The following is a 14,472-nucleotide window of genomic DNA, read 5'->3' as shown; positions in this document are numbered from 1 at the left end:
TTTGGGCAAGGAGGCAGGGGGAATGGTGGTATGTCAAAAGGGCACATAGGCCAACCTGAAAGAAAGTTCTAGTGGCCAAGGCTGGAACAGGTTGAGCAGTAAATTAAATAATGACAATATTGAATTATAACCCATAAAATAACAAATATCCATGAATTTTTACTGATACAAATAGTTGAGTAACTAAATGGGTAAGAAGAATTAGTAAACTTAGAAGGAGAAAAAAATTTTAAATCACTATTAGAACAACATAGTAAAATGTACATCAAGTTCCACCAATGGATGTTAAAATTAGTGAACAAAGTTTAAGCAGAAAGAAGATATTTGCATAGTCCAAATTTAAGTCTAAGGAGAAACCGGGTATTTGCATAGTCCAGGTTTCTCTCCCAAGATACCTAATAATTACAAAGAGAAAAATAACTTTCCACTGGGGACCTGGCGAACAGCACCTTAACCAAGGTTTACGTCAGCAATAAGATGTCATGTACCTCTGACAAAATGTACTGAGATTCCTTCTGGTATTTTTTCCCCCAAAATGCATAACCTCAATCTAATCATGAGAAAACACCAAGTACTAACTGAGGAGCATTCTATAAGATATCTGACCAGTACTCTTCACAAGTTCCTGGAACTGGATCCTGAATGGAAAAAGGATAATGAAAAGTCAGTGAAATCCAAGTAAGTCTATAGTTTTGTTAATAGTATTACAGTATTGTTCCAATGTTAATCTATCAGTTTTGACAATTTTACTATAGTTATACAAGATGTTACAGAAACTCTCTGTGCCATATTTTTTTGCAACTTTTCAGTAAGCCTAAAAATTATTTCAAAACAACAAATTAAAATCAATAATGAAATAACCCCCAATTTTTTCAATGTTTATAATGGAAGCATGATGTCAGGCTTAAAATGCCATCTTTGTTCTTGAAAACCTCATCAAGAGCTATGCAAACCCAATCACAGCTTTTCAATGCCTTCTCAAAAGCATTGTTTTATAAAGGATAACACATCAATAACATCTTTTTCTTGTTACCCTGTCATAATTATGATTAGCTGAAATTCATGATATGAGAGTAATGAGATCCACCTAAAAACCAAGCTTTAAGGGCTATCTCTATCGCACTGAGAAGAGAAGTAAGAGCAGGAAACTTACCTTTTCTAAACTATTCTCCAGAAGTGATTTGTGCCTCTTCCTTATTTAGGTGGAAATTGTGGAGGGAGAGAAGCATAGCAATTTGCCTTTTGTGGAAAAATTCAAACCACTTCAATTTGCCTCTGGGATAGGGTAGCATCCTACCAGGTAAGATGGAATATATCTCCCTGGGGGTGGGGTGGGGTGGAGAGATATGTATCTACATCTGAGGTCAGAACACAATGAGTGGTCTGTAGCTCCAGGGAACAGCTAAGTAGCAAGACCAGATCTATACTGTCGCAACTGGAGTGGGTCAACTGGCCCTAGGTTGCTGGTAATATCCGCATAAATCAATGCTGCATGTGTCAAATGGATTCTACTCCTAACTTAGATTTGATATGGAAGTGGTGAGTGATTTGGCATGATATCAATAGTACTATTAGATTTAGGTATGACTGAACTGATATCATTAGATTTTTAACTATAATTAGCCTACTGCTTTATGATTTCTGAAGTACACGTTTTATTTGAGGTAACTATTATGAGGTACACTGGGAAGACATACAGTATCCCCATGTGATGGAACAGGATAAATGGATCAGAAAGGTTATAAATCAAAGTCAGGTGGTAGGTTTGCAGAACGAAGACTCCAGTCTCTAGACTTCCTTGCAAAGAGTACGTATGCACTAAAATAATGGACAAGTATTATTTCCTGGATTCTTGCATTTCCTGCAGTTTTATTCCTTCTGTTTTTATTAGTAACAGGTAGGTATTAGGAACAAGTTATTAGTTACTAAAAGCATTATTTTCAGAATAGAAAAGGCATCACCCAAACCAGCTTCTACCAATGTATTAATTAATGCTGCAGACTTGTGCTACCCAATATGGCAGCCACTAGCCACATGTGGCTACTAAATACTTGAAATGTGCATAGTCAGAATTGAGATGTGCTGTACATGTAGGATACCCACCAGATTTCAAAGATTTAATATGACAAAAAGAATGTAAAATATCTCAGTAAGTTTATATTGGTTGCATACTGAAATTCTATCTTGAAGATATTGTTTATATAGAAAGAGAGACAGATATAGACAGTGTTTAACAGTTTCCAAATAATAGTAAGTTTTATAAGGATCATTTGACCCTCACAAATTGGGCAGTTATTCCCATTTTACAGAAGAAGCTATGCTGGGGTGACTACGTGGCTCAGTAGGTTAAGTGTCAAACTTAACCTGGTTTGGCTCTTGGTTACGGCTCAGGTCATGATATCACAGCTGTGAGTTTGAGCCCCGTGTCAGGCTCTGTGCTGACAGTGCAGAGCCAGCTTGGGATTCTCTCTTTCTCCCTCTCTCTCTCAAAATAAATAAACTTAAAAAAAAATTTTTATAAGAGGCTATGAGCTAGTATTGACGTACCAGATGCTAGGTCTTTAGACTTTTACTGAGTAATGATTCCACTGGCAGAACACTTATGTTGTAAAATATAGCTTGAACATTATTTAAAAATAATAGGATAATAATGGGAATACCTTTAGCATTCCCAGTGATGGGCCACATAGGAATATGAAATGTCCTCAGGACGCCTGATACTCTGCACTACCACTCTGGCAATGTCAGCTGACCCCACATTCCACTTCTAGACTCCTTAAATAAAATATAGATCCCTCCCATCCCAATCCACATGATCTCTGGTCCCATGAAGAAACTGTGGTCCAGAGAGATGAAGTGCTTTCATCAAATGCAGAAAATGAACGAATGACATTTATCAGACCCTAATTAGATCTGGCCTCCCTACTCCCTAACAATTTATGCCCCGACATGACTTACAGTGAGCTGCTCTGTAAACATGTAAGTAAACTGTGAAACAAATTACCAGGTGAGACAGAGAGAGGAGAAAGAAAGAAAGAAAGAAAGAAAGAAAGAAAGAAAGAAAGAGAAAGAAGGAAAGAAAAAAGAAAAGAAAGATAAAAGAAGAAAGAGAAGAAAAAAGAAATGAAAAGAAAGAAAAGGAGGGAAACAAAAAGAAAGGGAGACAGAAGGCAGGCATGCTAAACTTTAATAAAGTTCAATATGGTCTTTTTGTCCCCACTATGAGTAACCCAGTGAACTCTCAGCTTCCTCCCCTATAAATATGGGATTGAAATACTCCCTGGAAGGTTTAGTCTGAGCATCAAATGAGAACGAATATAAAAACACCTGCACAGAGAAAGCACTCAACCACCCATTGATGGCCACTTCCTTTTATCCAGAAGATAATGATCTTGTCTTAAGGCATTCCAAATTAATACAGGATGGTTGAATAAAAGGGGCAAAATGAAGTATTTTCTTCTCCCTTTCTAAGTATTCTTTTGTCCCTCCAACTTTTCTATCCCTTCTCTCCCCTGTCCTAGGATACAGTCAGCGTGGAGCCAGGGTTGGGCTGTGCAGGTCAGGAAGCAGATAGGGCAGGACCTCCTGTGTGAAAGTATCTAAACTTTGGGTACCTGTCAGAGAGTTTTTCTTCTTACCTTGTAAGACACTCCACTCAAATGGACCCAGAGGGAGATCATAGGCTTATTACTTTCTAGAGCCTTCCGGTTTTGCCTTTCCAGATAACTCTGAGAACATAATACCAGAGAAATGACAGAGAGCTACCTACTGCTACCTGGCCCCTAAATACTGATTTCCAGCCAGCTCTTGTCTAAAGTGTAAAATTTTTTTCTAGTTGCAAACCCAAAGAGATTGGGCTAGTGATCAGCAAAAGTGTAAGAAACTTTGTTCAATGGGGTTTCAGACACTGCCAAGATTTGACTGTACCCTTCTGTCAAAATCAAAACTTCTTCATTGAAATCAGTTCGTTTGCTTTACTCACGTCCACTCACCTTGGGTTTCAACAACCAGTGTGGTACTAACTTTCAATGTTATGATTCTCTGAATGGATATTTTATTTATCTCTATAAATAAGCTGTGTGGCTCAAAAAATAGATAGCCACTTTGTAACAGTCTCTCAGTGAAACAGAATATCTTGCTTCAAAAAAAAAAAAAAAAAAGCTATGCTGGGGGGTATCATGAGAAGGGGGAGTAACTGCTAATGGGTTTCTAAGGGAGGGGATGATGAAAATGATTCCACACACTGTGCACTTTAAATAGGTGAACTGTGTAGGATATGTGAATTATTTCTCATAAAACTGTGTGTGTGGGGGGGGGGGGCGGTGGGGTGGGAAATGAGGCCCAAACCACCAAGACAATTTATCATTACTGGTTCACAACCTAGTGTGAACAGAGAATGGATATTGTGTGTGTGTGTGTGTGTGTGTGTGTGTGTGTGTGTTTTAATGTTTTTTTTTTTTTAATTTTTTTTAACGTTTATTTATTTTTGAGACAGAGAGTGACAGAGCATGAACAGGGGAGGGGCAGAGACAGAGGGAGACACAGAATCTGAAACAGGCTCCAGGCTCTGAGCTGTCAGCACAGAGCCCGACGCGGGGCTCGAACTCACGGACCGTGAGATCATGACCTGAGCCGAAGTCGGACACTTAACCGACCAAGCCACCCAGGCACCCCAATGTTTGTTTATTTTTGAGACAGAGAGAGAGCATGAACGGGGGAGGGTCAGAGAGAGAGGGAGACACAGAATTGGAAACAGGCTCCAGGCTCTGAGCTGTCAGCACAGAGCCCGCGGGGCTCGAACTCATGGACCGCGAGATCATGACCTGAGCCGAAGTCGGACGCTTAACCGACTGAGCCACCCAGGCGCCCCGAGAATGGATATTTTAAAGGATAAACTTTAGCTTTCTGTAGGCAGACCTACAGATCCTATATCCTATAGAGATGACAGCCATTCGTTTTTTTTAATTTTCACTAAAAAATTGCAACCCTATCCTATAACCCCAGTAAGCAACAGAGAATAAGCCTTCCCTCTTGATATAACCTGTATCTGCTGCCAAACTTCTATCAAAAACTCCTGACATAGAAATACAGGGTACTTGAAGAACATTAGGTCCATCTATCCCTCTAAAAAGTCTAGACTCATCCCTGAATAAACCCCAAACCATCAAACAGCAGCATGTATGACCATAAGGTCTCAGCATCCAACAAGGGCTTCTCACAACACTTAGGGCAAGGAAAATTGCAACTACAGCTAGTAAATGTACTACTGCATGGACTACTAGGATGGGCACACATTTGCTCTCCCACTGCTGTTCTTCAATCCCCTCTGCATCTTCTGTAACACAAAACATTTCCCTCAGAAATAAATGCCAAGAAAAGCTTTTCTAAGGAGCTGGTAAGTTTCCGCCTTTATCCTCATTGAATTGTGTGACTATTCATCCCTTTTTATTGTGGCTCCCAGGAGGCAACTTTAATTTGCATAGCATCTGTCCAAGTCCATTTTAACCTGCTTCCCTTTACTCTTGATTGTATTTTATTTTCCACTTGTAATACTTATGCTCACCTCAAATGCTTCATGGAAGCTTAATAAAAATAAATGCAGAGACAGATTTTGGCTCTAAGTGTATTTTAATAGCATCTTAATACAAAAGAATGTGTTTCCTAATCTTGCTGAATACTCAGGGTTTGGAACAAAGATAACCAATACATATTTGTTACTATAAATCTATTTTTTTCTAAAAGTGGAATGAGCTTTTGTATTTTTACTATTAGGCAAGAAAATAACACTAGGCAACATTACAGTTCTTGTTTTTAACTGCTATATTTACATTTTGGTCTTGTATTTTTCTGTATTGTTCTAACTTCTTCAGTACTATTTCTAATAAGTATTGTAATAAGCTGGTTAATTTTTTGAAGTCAATCATTAAAAATCAACTATCCACAGAAAAAAAATTACAAAAGGGAACTCAATAGCTCTTTAAAAAGCCAGCCATCCAAAGAAAGTTAGGGACAAAAATTTATGCCCTGAAGATAAGAAAAATACATAAAATATATTGGTTAATCCCTTTAAAAATACTAATATCAACAAATTTCTCTCCCACCTTGTAGTAACTTCCATGTTCAATAAGTTTTTATCCATCTTATATCAACTCTTGTTTCGTACATTTGGAGAAAGACGAGAGTTTCACCCACCGGCTCTTAACACACACCACCAGACACAAAATCCGTTTGCACCAAGACATGGATTTCTGAAAAACCGATGTGAATTCTCAATTGGTATTTCACACTCGTTTTTCAAACGAAAGTGGGAGGGACTAACTCAAACCTAGTCATCTCAACTGAACAGTTTTCTATTTTCAACCAAATATACATGCAATACCCCCACGGACCACTCAAGCCACACAACATCCCCAGTAGCTTTCGCCATTTACTCACTCGGGTTAATAGTGGTTCAGCTGAACCGAGGGCTTCGATCTCAGGGTCCGTGTGCTCAGAGGAGGAGCACTAACAATCATTTATATAAACGCCGAGCTGAGTGAGCCAGACCTTCCAGCACACCCTAGGGAAGCAGCTCCTAACAATGGCATCAAGCATCTGTCCTGCGCTTTCTAAATCCTGAAGAGCTTTTCCAAAATCTCCCCGGCTCCTTTCCAGGTTGCTTCCTTCCTGTGACTCCGAAACTCTGCGGGATGGTCCAGGACTCCCACTTCCCTCCTGCGGGCTCTCGACTCGTGTAACGACGGAGGACTCAGGGCACAGCTGGAGCGCGCGGCAGACCCCCTCCTCCTCCCCCCTCCTCCTCCCCCTCCCCGCGGGACTACTTTCCGCGCGCTCGGGCCGCAGGCAGCCCACCGATGGTGTCGGCGCGCTGGCGGTGGGCCGCGCACTCACATGCGCCGCGGCTGGCCTGGAGAGGCGTCCGCTCTAGGGCACGGTGCAGGTCAGGGGCGGCTGGCAGCGGGTCGGGGTGGCCGAGGTCGGGCGGGGGTAAGGGTTGCGAAGAGGCGAACACAGGCAGCGCGCACGCGGGCCCCACCTCGCTACCTTCGGGCTGCAGGCGGGGAGAGCGCTGGGCGGTGGCTCCCTCGGGGTAGGTGCCCGCAGGCGGACAGCAGGAGAGGCGCAGCCTGCCTGGCTGTCCTAACCGCCCGGCGCCCGAGCGGAGGGCGGGAACTGGTTCCGTGTGCTCAGAGCCGGACATTGGATCGGACCGCCACACTCCCGCGGGGTCTGGTCACGGAGATGACACTCCTGGAGAGCGCAGAGTTGAACCCAAAACTCCCCAGGGCTTGTACCAAAGGGACAGTGGCAGTTAGCCCTGGTGATCACAGGACGCTACCCAAGCTGATCAATACCTTCTCTGGATTGGGTCACTGTCTGTCCCGCGCCCCTAAGCACCAGGGGACGCTAACACCGTGGTTTTTGTCTCTCACACACGTTGCTCACCCAGAGAGCAAGTAGGTCGCTATCTAAAGAGTTTCTGAGAAATTAGGTGCCTGCTCCCCAGGACAGTAAGTTCAGGAACTGAATCTAAGGGGGAGAGGAGCGGATTTTTGAATAAAAATATTATTATGAACAGTTCAATTGTATTCTTCACACTCCTGTAATAAATACTTCTCTGCAGCAGTGTTCGTGTGGAAAAGCCGGAAAGTGTGCATATTCGAGAAAAAGTTTGGTTATCAGGCTTTATGAGTGTATAAGACTATCCCAAAATTTGCCTACTGCATCTACCCTTGGAAATTAGTACTTGCATCTGTTTTCCGGTTTGCGTTTACAAACAAAAATCGTTATTGAAAGCAACACTAGGGATTACTGCTAATTCTTCACCCATTGCTTGAAATCTTTAGCTATGGGGCACCTGGCTGGCTCTGTTGGTGGAGTGTGCGACCCTCGATCTTAAGGTTGTGAGTTCAGGCCCTGTGTTGGGTGTGGATTCTATTTTTAAAAAGACAAGTTTTAGCCAGGAAGCCTATATAAGAAATCGATTTGGGGCGCCTGGGTGGCTCAGTCAGTTGAGCCAGGACTCTTCTTCTTTTTTTTTTTTTTTTAAATATGAAATTTATTGTCAGATTGTTTTCCATACAACACCTAGTGCTCATCCCAACAGGTGCCCTCCTCAATGCCCATCACCCACTTTCCCCTCCCTCCTATCCTCCATCAACCCTGTTTATTCCCAGTTTTTAAGAGTCTGTTATGGTTTGCCTCCCTCCCTCTCTTCCCCCCCCTTTCCCTCCCCCATGGTCTTCTGTTAAGTTTCTCAGGATCCATATAGGAGTGAAAACATGGTATCTGTCTTTCTCTGTAGGACTTATTTCACTTAGCATAACACTCTCCAGTTCCATCCACGTTGCTACAAATGGCCAGATTTCATTCTTTCTCATTGCCAAGTAGTATTCCATTGTATATATAAACCACAATTTCTTTATCCATTCAATTGATGGACATTTAGGCTCTGGACAACCTGGAAGAAATGGACGAATTCCTAAGCACCCACACACTTCCAAAACTCAAACAGGAAGAAATAGAAAATTTGAACAGACCCATAACCAGTGAAGAAATTGAATCAGTTATCAAAAATCTCCCAACAAATGAGTCCAGGACCAGATGGCTTCCCTGGGGAATTCTACCAGACATTTAAAGCAGAGATAATACCTATTCTCAAGCTGTTCCAAAAAATAGGAAGGGAAAGAAAACTTCCAGACTCATTCTATGAAGCCAGCATTACTTTGATTCCCAAACCAGAGAGAGACCCAGCAAAAAGAGAACTACAGGCCAATATCCCTGATGAATATAGATGCAAAAATTCTCAACAAGATACTAGCAAATCGAATTCAACAGCACATAAAAAGAATTATTCACCATGATCAAGTGGGATTCATTCCTGGGCTGTAGGGCTGGTTCAATATTCGCAAATCAATCAATGTGATACATTACATTAATAAAAGAAAAGATAAGAACCATATGATCCTGGCAATCGATGCAGAAAAAGCATTTGACAAAATTCAGCATCCTTTCTTAATAAAAACCCTCGAGAAAGTCGGGATAGAAGGAACATACTTAAATATCATAAAAGCCATTTATGAAAAGCCCACAGCTAATATCCTCCTCAATGGGGAAAAACTGAGAGCTTTCCGCCTGAGATCAGGAACACGACAGGGATGTCCACTCTCACTGCTGTTGTTTAACATAGTGTTGGAGGCAGGACTCTTAATATCAGTTCAGGTCATGATCTCTCAGTGGTGGGGCTCTGTGGGTGGAGCTGTTTAAGATTCTCTCTCCCTCTCCCGCTGCTCCTCCCCAGCTTCCTCTCTTTCCTTCAGAAAGAAAGAGAGAAAGAGAGGGAGGGAGGAATTGATTATACATAATTTTTTAGAATATTAAAAATACCATACTGTATACTTTTAAAGGATTTTAAAGTATATATCCATGATGTGCTCAAACATTTGGATGAAATTGGTTTTTTGGATTAATTTTGAGACCGTTTAAAGATGCTTAAAGACCCATATACAAATATATTTGTCACTTTAAGCCAAGGCTGAGTAAAATTTTTCAAAGCTGGCTCTTGATAACTGCAAAATTTAAAAACGCCCTCTGAAGAATAAAGCTTTACTGATATCAGTAAAGATTTTAAAAGTTGCCAGCAAACTCTGAAGGCAATTCCAAGAGGGGAATTATTAAAATGGAAAAAATACACATGAATTTGATTTTAAAAGCACATAAAAAAAGAATAAGTTGAATATAGCATTCTGCAATTACATAAAATGAAAACAAACCAAAAACTTATACCTAGAAAATAGCTAGCAATACAAGAAAGTGTTATTTTTCTGGGTTATGACATTACTGTTCTTTTTTTCCTTCTATTTTAGTGTAATTTTCTATATTTGTTTCATGCAGATATGCAACCTTTATATTGGGAAAAATAATTTTGTTTAAAAGTAAAATAAATCAATGAAATGTCAGTGTTTTAGTCACTAAAATGTATGTATAAAGACAATGACAATACTTAGAGTCATAACCTCACCCAAAATAGAGCTAAAAAAAAAAAAACTAAAAGAATTAAAACTTTCTGCCTGTTTTTAGTCCAATTTTTAGAATAGTTTGATTTTTTTCGTATTGATATGTCAGTGTATGTGCTAACTAACGTTACATTAATTCCTAATCTCACTCTAATACACTCTAAAGATCCACCTAAAAACCAAGCTTTAAGGGCTATCTCTTTTGCACTCAGAAGGAAGTAAGAGCAGGAAGCTTACCTTTTCTATACTATTCTCCAGAAGTGATTTGTGCCTCTTCCTTTTCTAGGTGGAAATTGTGGAGGGAGAGAAGCATAGCAATTTGCTGATTTCTCTAAAGCTGATCATTGCCATCAATTTGATAAATTCAGACTAAAGCCAACATTTCATAAATGTATTGCATTGTTAAGAAATGAGTCATTTTAGCTTATAAGTTAGCATTTTATTTTGGGGCTAGTTATTTTTTTTTAATATTTATTTCTGAGAGAGAGAAAACGTGTAGGCAAGCACGAGCAGGAGAGGGGTAGAAAGAGGGAAACAGCGGATCTGAAGCGGTCTCTGTGCTGAGAGCAGACAGCCCAACGTGGGGCTCAAACCCGGCTGAACAATCCAGCTCAAACCCATGAATCCTGATCATGACCTGAGCGTAAAACCAAGAGTCATTGGCTTAACCAACTGAACCACCCAGGTGCCCCTGCACTAATCATTTTCAAATGCCCTGCCTTCTGTTTTGCTGTTTGGGTAGTTTAGGTCACAAAATATAGGGAGGGAGGAACCTAAAGATGACCTTCCTCATTTACAGGTGAGTCACCTGGTGGAAAGGAGACCAGTTTGCACAGGGTCAAAAGTTAGGGTAAATGGGGAACTCACAGCTTCTAAGACTGCTGCTCTCTGCCCTCCACCTCATAACCTTCCTTTTTTATATTACCAGAGAAGAGTAACTGCCCAGTATTTAGAGAGCCTGATATTGGAATTCCCACTGAATGCATTCTCATTCTGGCACTTTTTCTTTTTACCATTTAACTAAACTTATTTTTCTCTCCTGTTGTAGTATCAAACAAGATGAAAAAAAATGACTTGGAGGGGCACCTGGGTGGCTCAGCACAGAGCCCACTTCAGATCTTCTGTCCCCCTCTCTCTGCCTCTCAATTGGCACACTCACTCTCTCAAAAAGAAACATAAAAAAAAAAAAAAAATTACTTTAAGCCAGCAAGCACATACCATCTGCTTTTAGTCTTTTTCCATGCATACACATTTTCTTAAAAAACAAAATGAGCTTACATACAATAGGTACAGAGATGGAAGTCATCATCCCAGAAGTCAGATAGCCTACATCTGTACCCTGGTTCACCCAAACCCTGGAGATTTCTGCTTGTACTAATTACTTGATCTTCGGGTGGTTATTGGTAATCAGTGGAAACAATCTCTTAGGGTAGTTAGAAAGAGTAAATGAGATAATGTGTGTAAAGCCCTGAACAGAATTATTATCACTGGTTAGCACTCAATAGATGGTAACTATTATTATTTTGTAAACTGCTACATTGTAAACTGCAAACATGGTTCTCTGTCATTCAATATCTTTCTACAACTTTATAGTTAATAGCTGCATGGTATTCATTTGTTTGTTATATACCATAATTAACTAATCTTCCTATTAGTCACAAAACATTCTTGTAGCTATTTCATCACACACATCCAGATAAATTCCAGAAGGTGCCTTGCTCAGGCAAAAGGTATTGCTTGTTTTAAAATTTTTAATGCAAAAAAATTTTTCTAATGTATATAGCCAGATTTCCCACAAAATTATTTGTGCCAAATTCACAGTCTCCCAAAATTTAAAAGGTTGTTTGTTCCTCTAAGCTCTCACAAATACTGGATGGAATAATAATTTTAATCTTTTAAAATTTGATACATGACAAATGTCAGTGTTTTAATGTACATTTCTTTGACTTAGTGAGAGTAATTTTTTTTAATGTTTAATGATCGTTTGTGGTTTATTCATGAATATTCTATGTAAGACCTTTGCCCACTTCTCTCTATTGATTTCTTAGGCTGCAGAGCAAGTAAACAGAAGGACACTGGATCTCTGATGAACATTGATCTCCTGAACTCTCTCCAAGCTAGTTGAAGTCACTGTTTGTCATATTTTATGAGCCTTATAATCAAACTACAGAATTATCAAAATTAAGATTTCTTTACAATCCTAATTGAAAGCTTTGGGGCCATCTGGAGTCCACACCCATTAAACACACATTGAAGATCTAAGTGGGCACTGGCAGGGGTGGGGTGTCACCTTATGTTTTTGTAGGCAGTATGCATGGACACGAACAGATAGATAAGGAAGCTGACCTCAGGTGAAGGGAGCAAACAAACTCATTCATGAAATCACTTGAGCCTCACTTTTTTTTTTTAACATTTATTTTTTGAGAGAGAGACAGAGACAGAGTGTCAGCGAGGGAGAGGCAGAGAGGGAGATGTAGAATCTGAAGCAGGCTCCAGGCTCTGAGCTGTCAGCACGGAGCCTGATGTGGGGTTCAAACTCACAAACCACGTGATCATGACCTGAGCCAAAGTCAGATGCTTAACAGACTGACCCACTCCTGAGTGTCCCTTGCTTTTTGGAAACTCCAAAAATAACTGGAAGTTTTTCTTTTTTTGTGGCGGTCAGGTGGTAATACTCCTTTTCAATAATCACACCAGTGAGGGACTTGCCTGTATGGTTTTCACAAGGGTATCAGTGCTTAATGGAATGTCAGCAACAGACACAGGCAAAAGATATAAATTTGTTTAATGTTGATTAAGGGTATGGCTTATTATACAGAATGGCAAACCAAAGCAAAATCAACAACAGTATTCTCATTAAAGGATCAAACTTTCTGGGCCTGTAATTCCATGAATCAGTCACCCTACTATCAAAGCTCCCATATAGACCTATGAGAAGCTCTGCTCATCCTTCTCACAGGATTTTTAATGCCTTCTTCGCCTTTCCCAGCTGTCCTGAGCTCTCAGTCTAATTGCCAGCCTGGCCACCAAGTGCAAGGAGCTAGTGAGGGCTCAGTATATTCCTTAATGCTCACTCCAAGGAGTGAGCTTCTCAGAGTCAATTTTCCCCTATCAAGTCCAGGTTTCATACAGGACTTATTTTATGGACATGGGGCATTTGGGTTATGTATATAACATCTGTAATGTGTCCAAGGTATATTTATTTTCACCACTTCCAAGATAAAGCAAATAAAAAACAGTGCAAGCAGCTATGTACACCATGCTCCCCCGTGAAGTCTGTGACAGGAAGGTCAGTCTGTAATGACTTGAACACCCATGAGTAAGTGAAGGAATGGAAACAGAGTACAGATAACTCCTCCCAAAGTTTTCACTATAACAAGAAGGTGAGAGAAAGGAGTATCCCTTAAGGCCATCTTGGGTTCAAAGAATATTTCTTATTTGATTGGACAGGCTGGAATGTGTGTGCGTGCCAAGATGATAAGTCATAAAGAAGAAAAGGTGGTTAACTGGTATAATCAGGTCCCTTAAGAAGGGAATGGAAATGAAATCTAGAGGCATTCACATTACAAAAGAAAAGGAAAAAAGAGGTTAGAGTGGGAGAGAGCCAAAGCATAAGAGACTCTTAAAAACTGAGAACAAAGTGAGGGTTGATGGGGGGTGGGAGGGAGGTGAGGGTGGGTGATGAGTATTGAAGAGGGCATTTTTTGGGATGAGCACTGGGTGTTGTATGGAAACCAATTTGACAATAAATTTCATTAAAAAAATAAAAATAAATAAAAATAAAAATACATTAAAAAAAAGGAAACTTTTTTTTTTAATTGTGGGGGAAGGAAAGGGAGTCAGGATGAGTCATGCAGATTCATGCAGATAAATATTTTCATTAGGGAAAAGAAAGAAAATGGAAAGAAATGTACTTTCTCTCCTAAGCTGGAGGATCTGCTGAAGGTACAGTGTGAGGAGACCAGGGATTTGAGAAAATGATAAACCCTGGAATAGAGCTATATTCGTTTCCTATGGTTGCCATAACAAAATACCACAGACTTAATGGCTTAAGACAACAAAAATTTATTATCCTACATTTCCATAGGTCAGAAGTCCAAATGGGCCTGACTGGGCTAAAATCAAAGATGTCAGCAGGTCTGCACTCCTTTCTGGAACTTTTCCAGCTTCCAAAGGCCACCTGCATTCCTTGGCCTATGGTCCCATTCCTGTAGCTTCCAAGCCAACAACAGAGCATCACTCTGCCCCTGCTTCTGTTATCATATCTCTTTCTCTCTTATCTTCTGCCTCCTGCTTCCACTTTAAAGGACCCTTGTGATTGCATTAGACACATGGGATAAGCCATGATAATCTTTCTATTTTAAAGTCATCTGATTAGCAACCTTAATTTCATAGGCAACCCTAATTCTCCTTTGGCAGGTAACCTAACACACCCACATTCTGGGTATTAGGACAT

At 40.3% G+C, this 14,472-nt stretch overlaps 1 protein-coding gene across 3 annotated transcripts in view; it reads right to left on the bottom strand.

Annotated features, from left to right (window-relative positions):
• Positions 1–14,472, bottom strand: part of ABCG2 (ATP binding cassette subfamily G member 2 (Junior blood group)) — a 130,934-nt gene that overhangs the window by 59,394 nt on the left and 57,068 nt on the right. The window contains exon 1 of one of the 3 annotated variants that reach the window (XM_042935934.1): positions 6,436–6,768. The exons of 1 other annotated variant lie outside the window; for it this stretch is intronic. Coding sequence is in view for 1 of the 2 variants with exons in the window: in XM_042935933.1 (XP_042791867.1) it covers positions 489–541 (53 nt within the window). In the remaining variant the exon portion in view is untranslated. Of the gene's footprint in view, positions 1–488; positions 559–6,435; positions 6,769–14,472 lie in introns of those variants that run through there. One more of the 3 variants, XM_042935933.1, reaches the window with a different exon arrangement.

Source organism: Panthera leo, chromosome B1, assembly GCF_018350215.1.
Source record: "Panthera leo isolate Ple1 chromosome B1, P.leo_Ple1_pat1.1, whole genome shotgun sequence".
Classification (NCBI taxonomy): domain Eukaryota; kingdom Metazoa; phylum Chordata; class Mammalia; order Carnivora; family Felidae; genus Panthera; species Panthera leo.
This window is presented reverse-complemented; position numbering and strand designations above follow the sequence as displayed.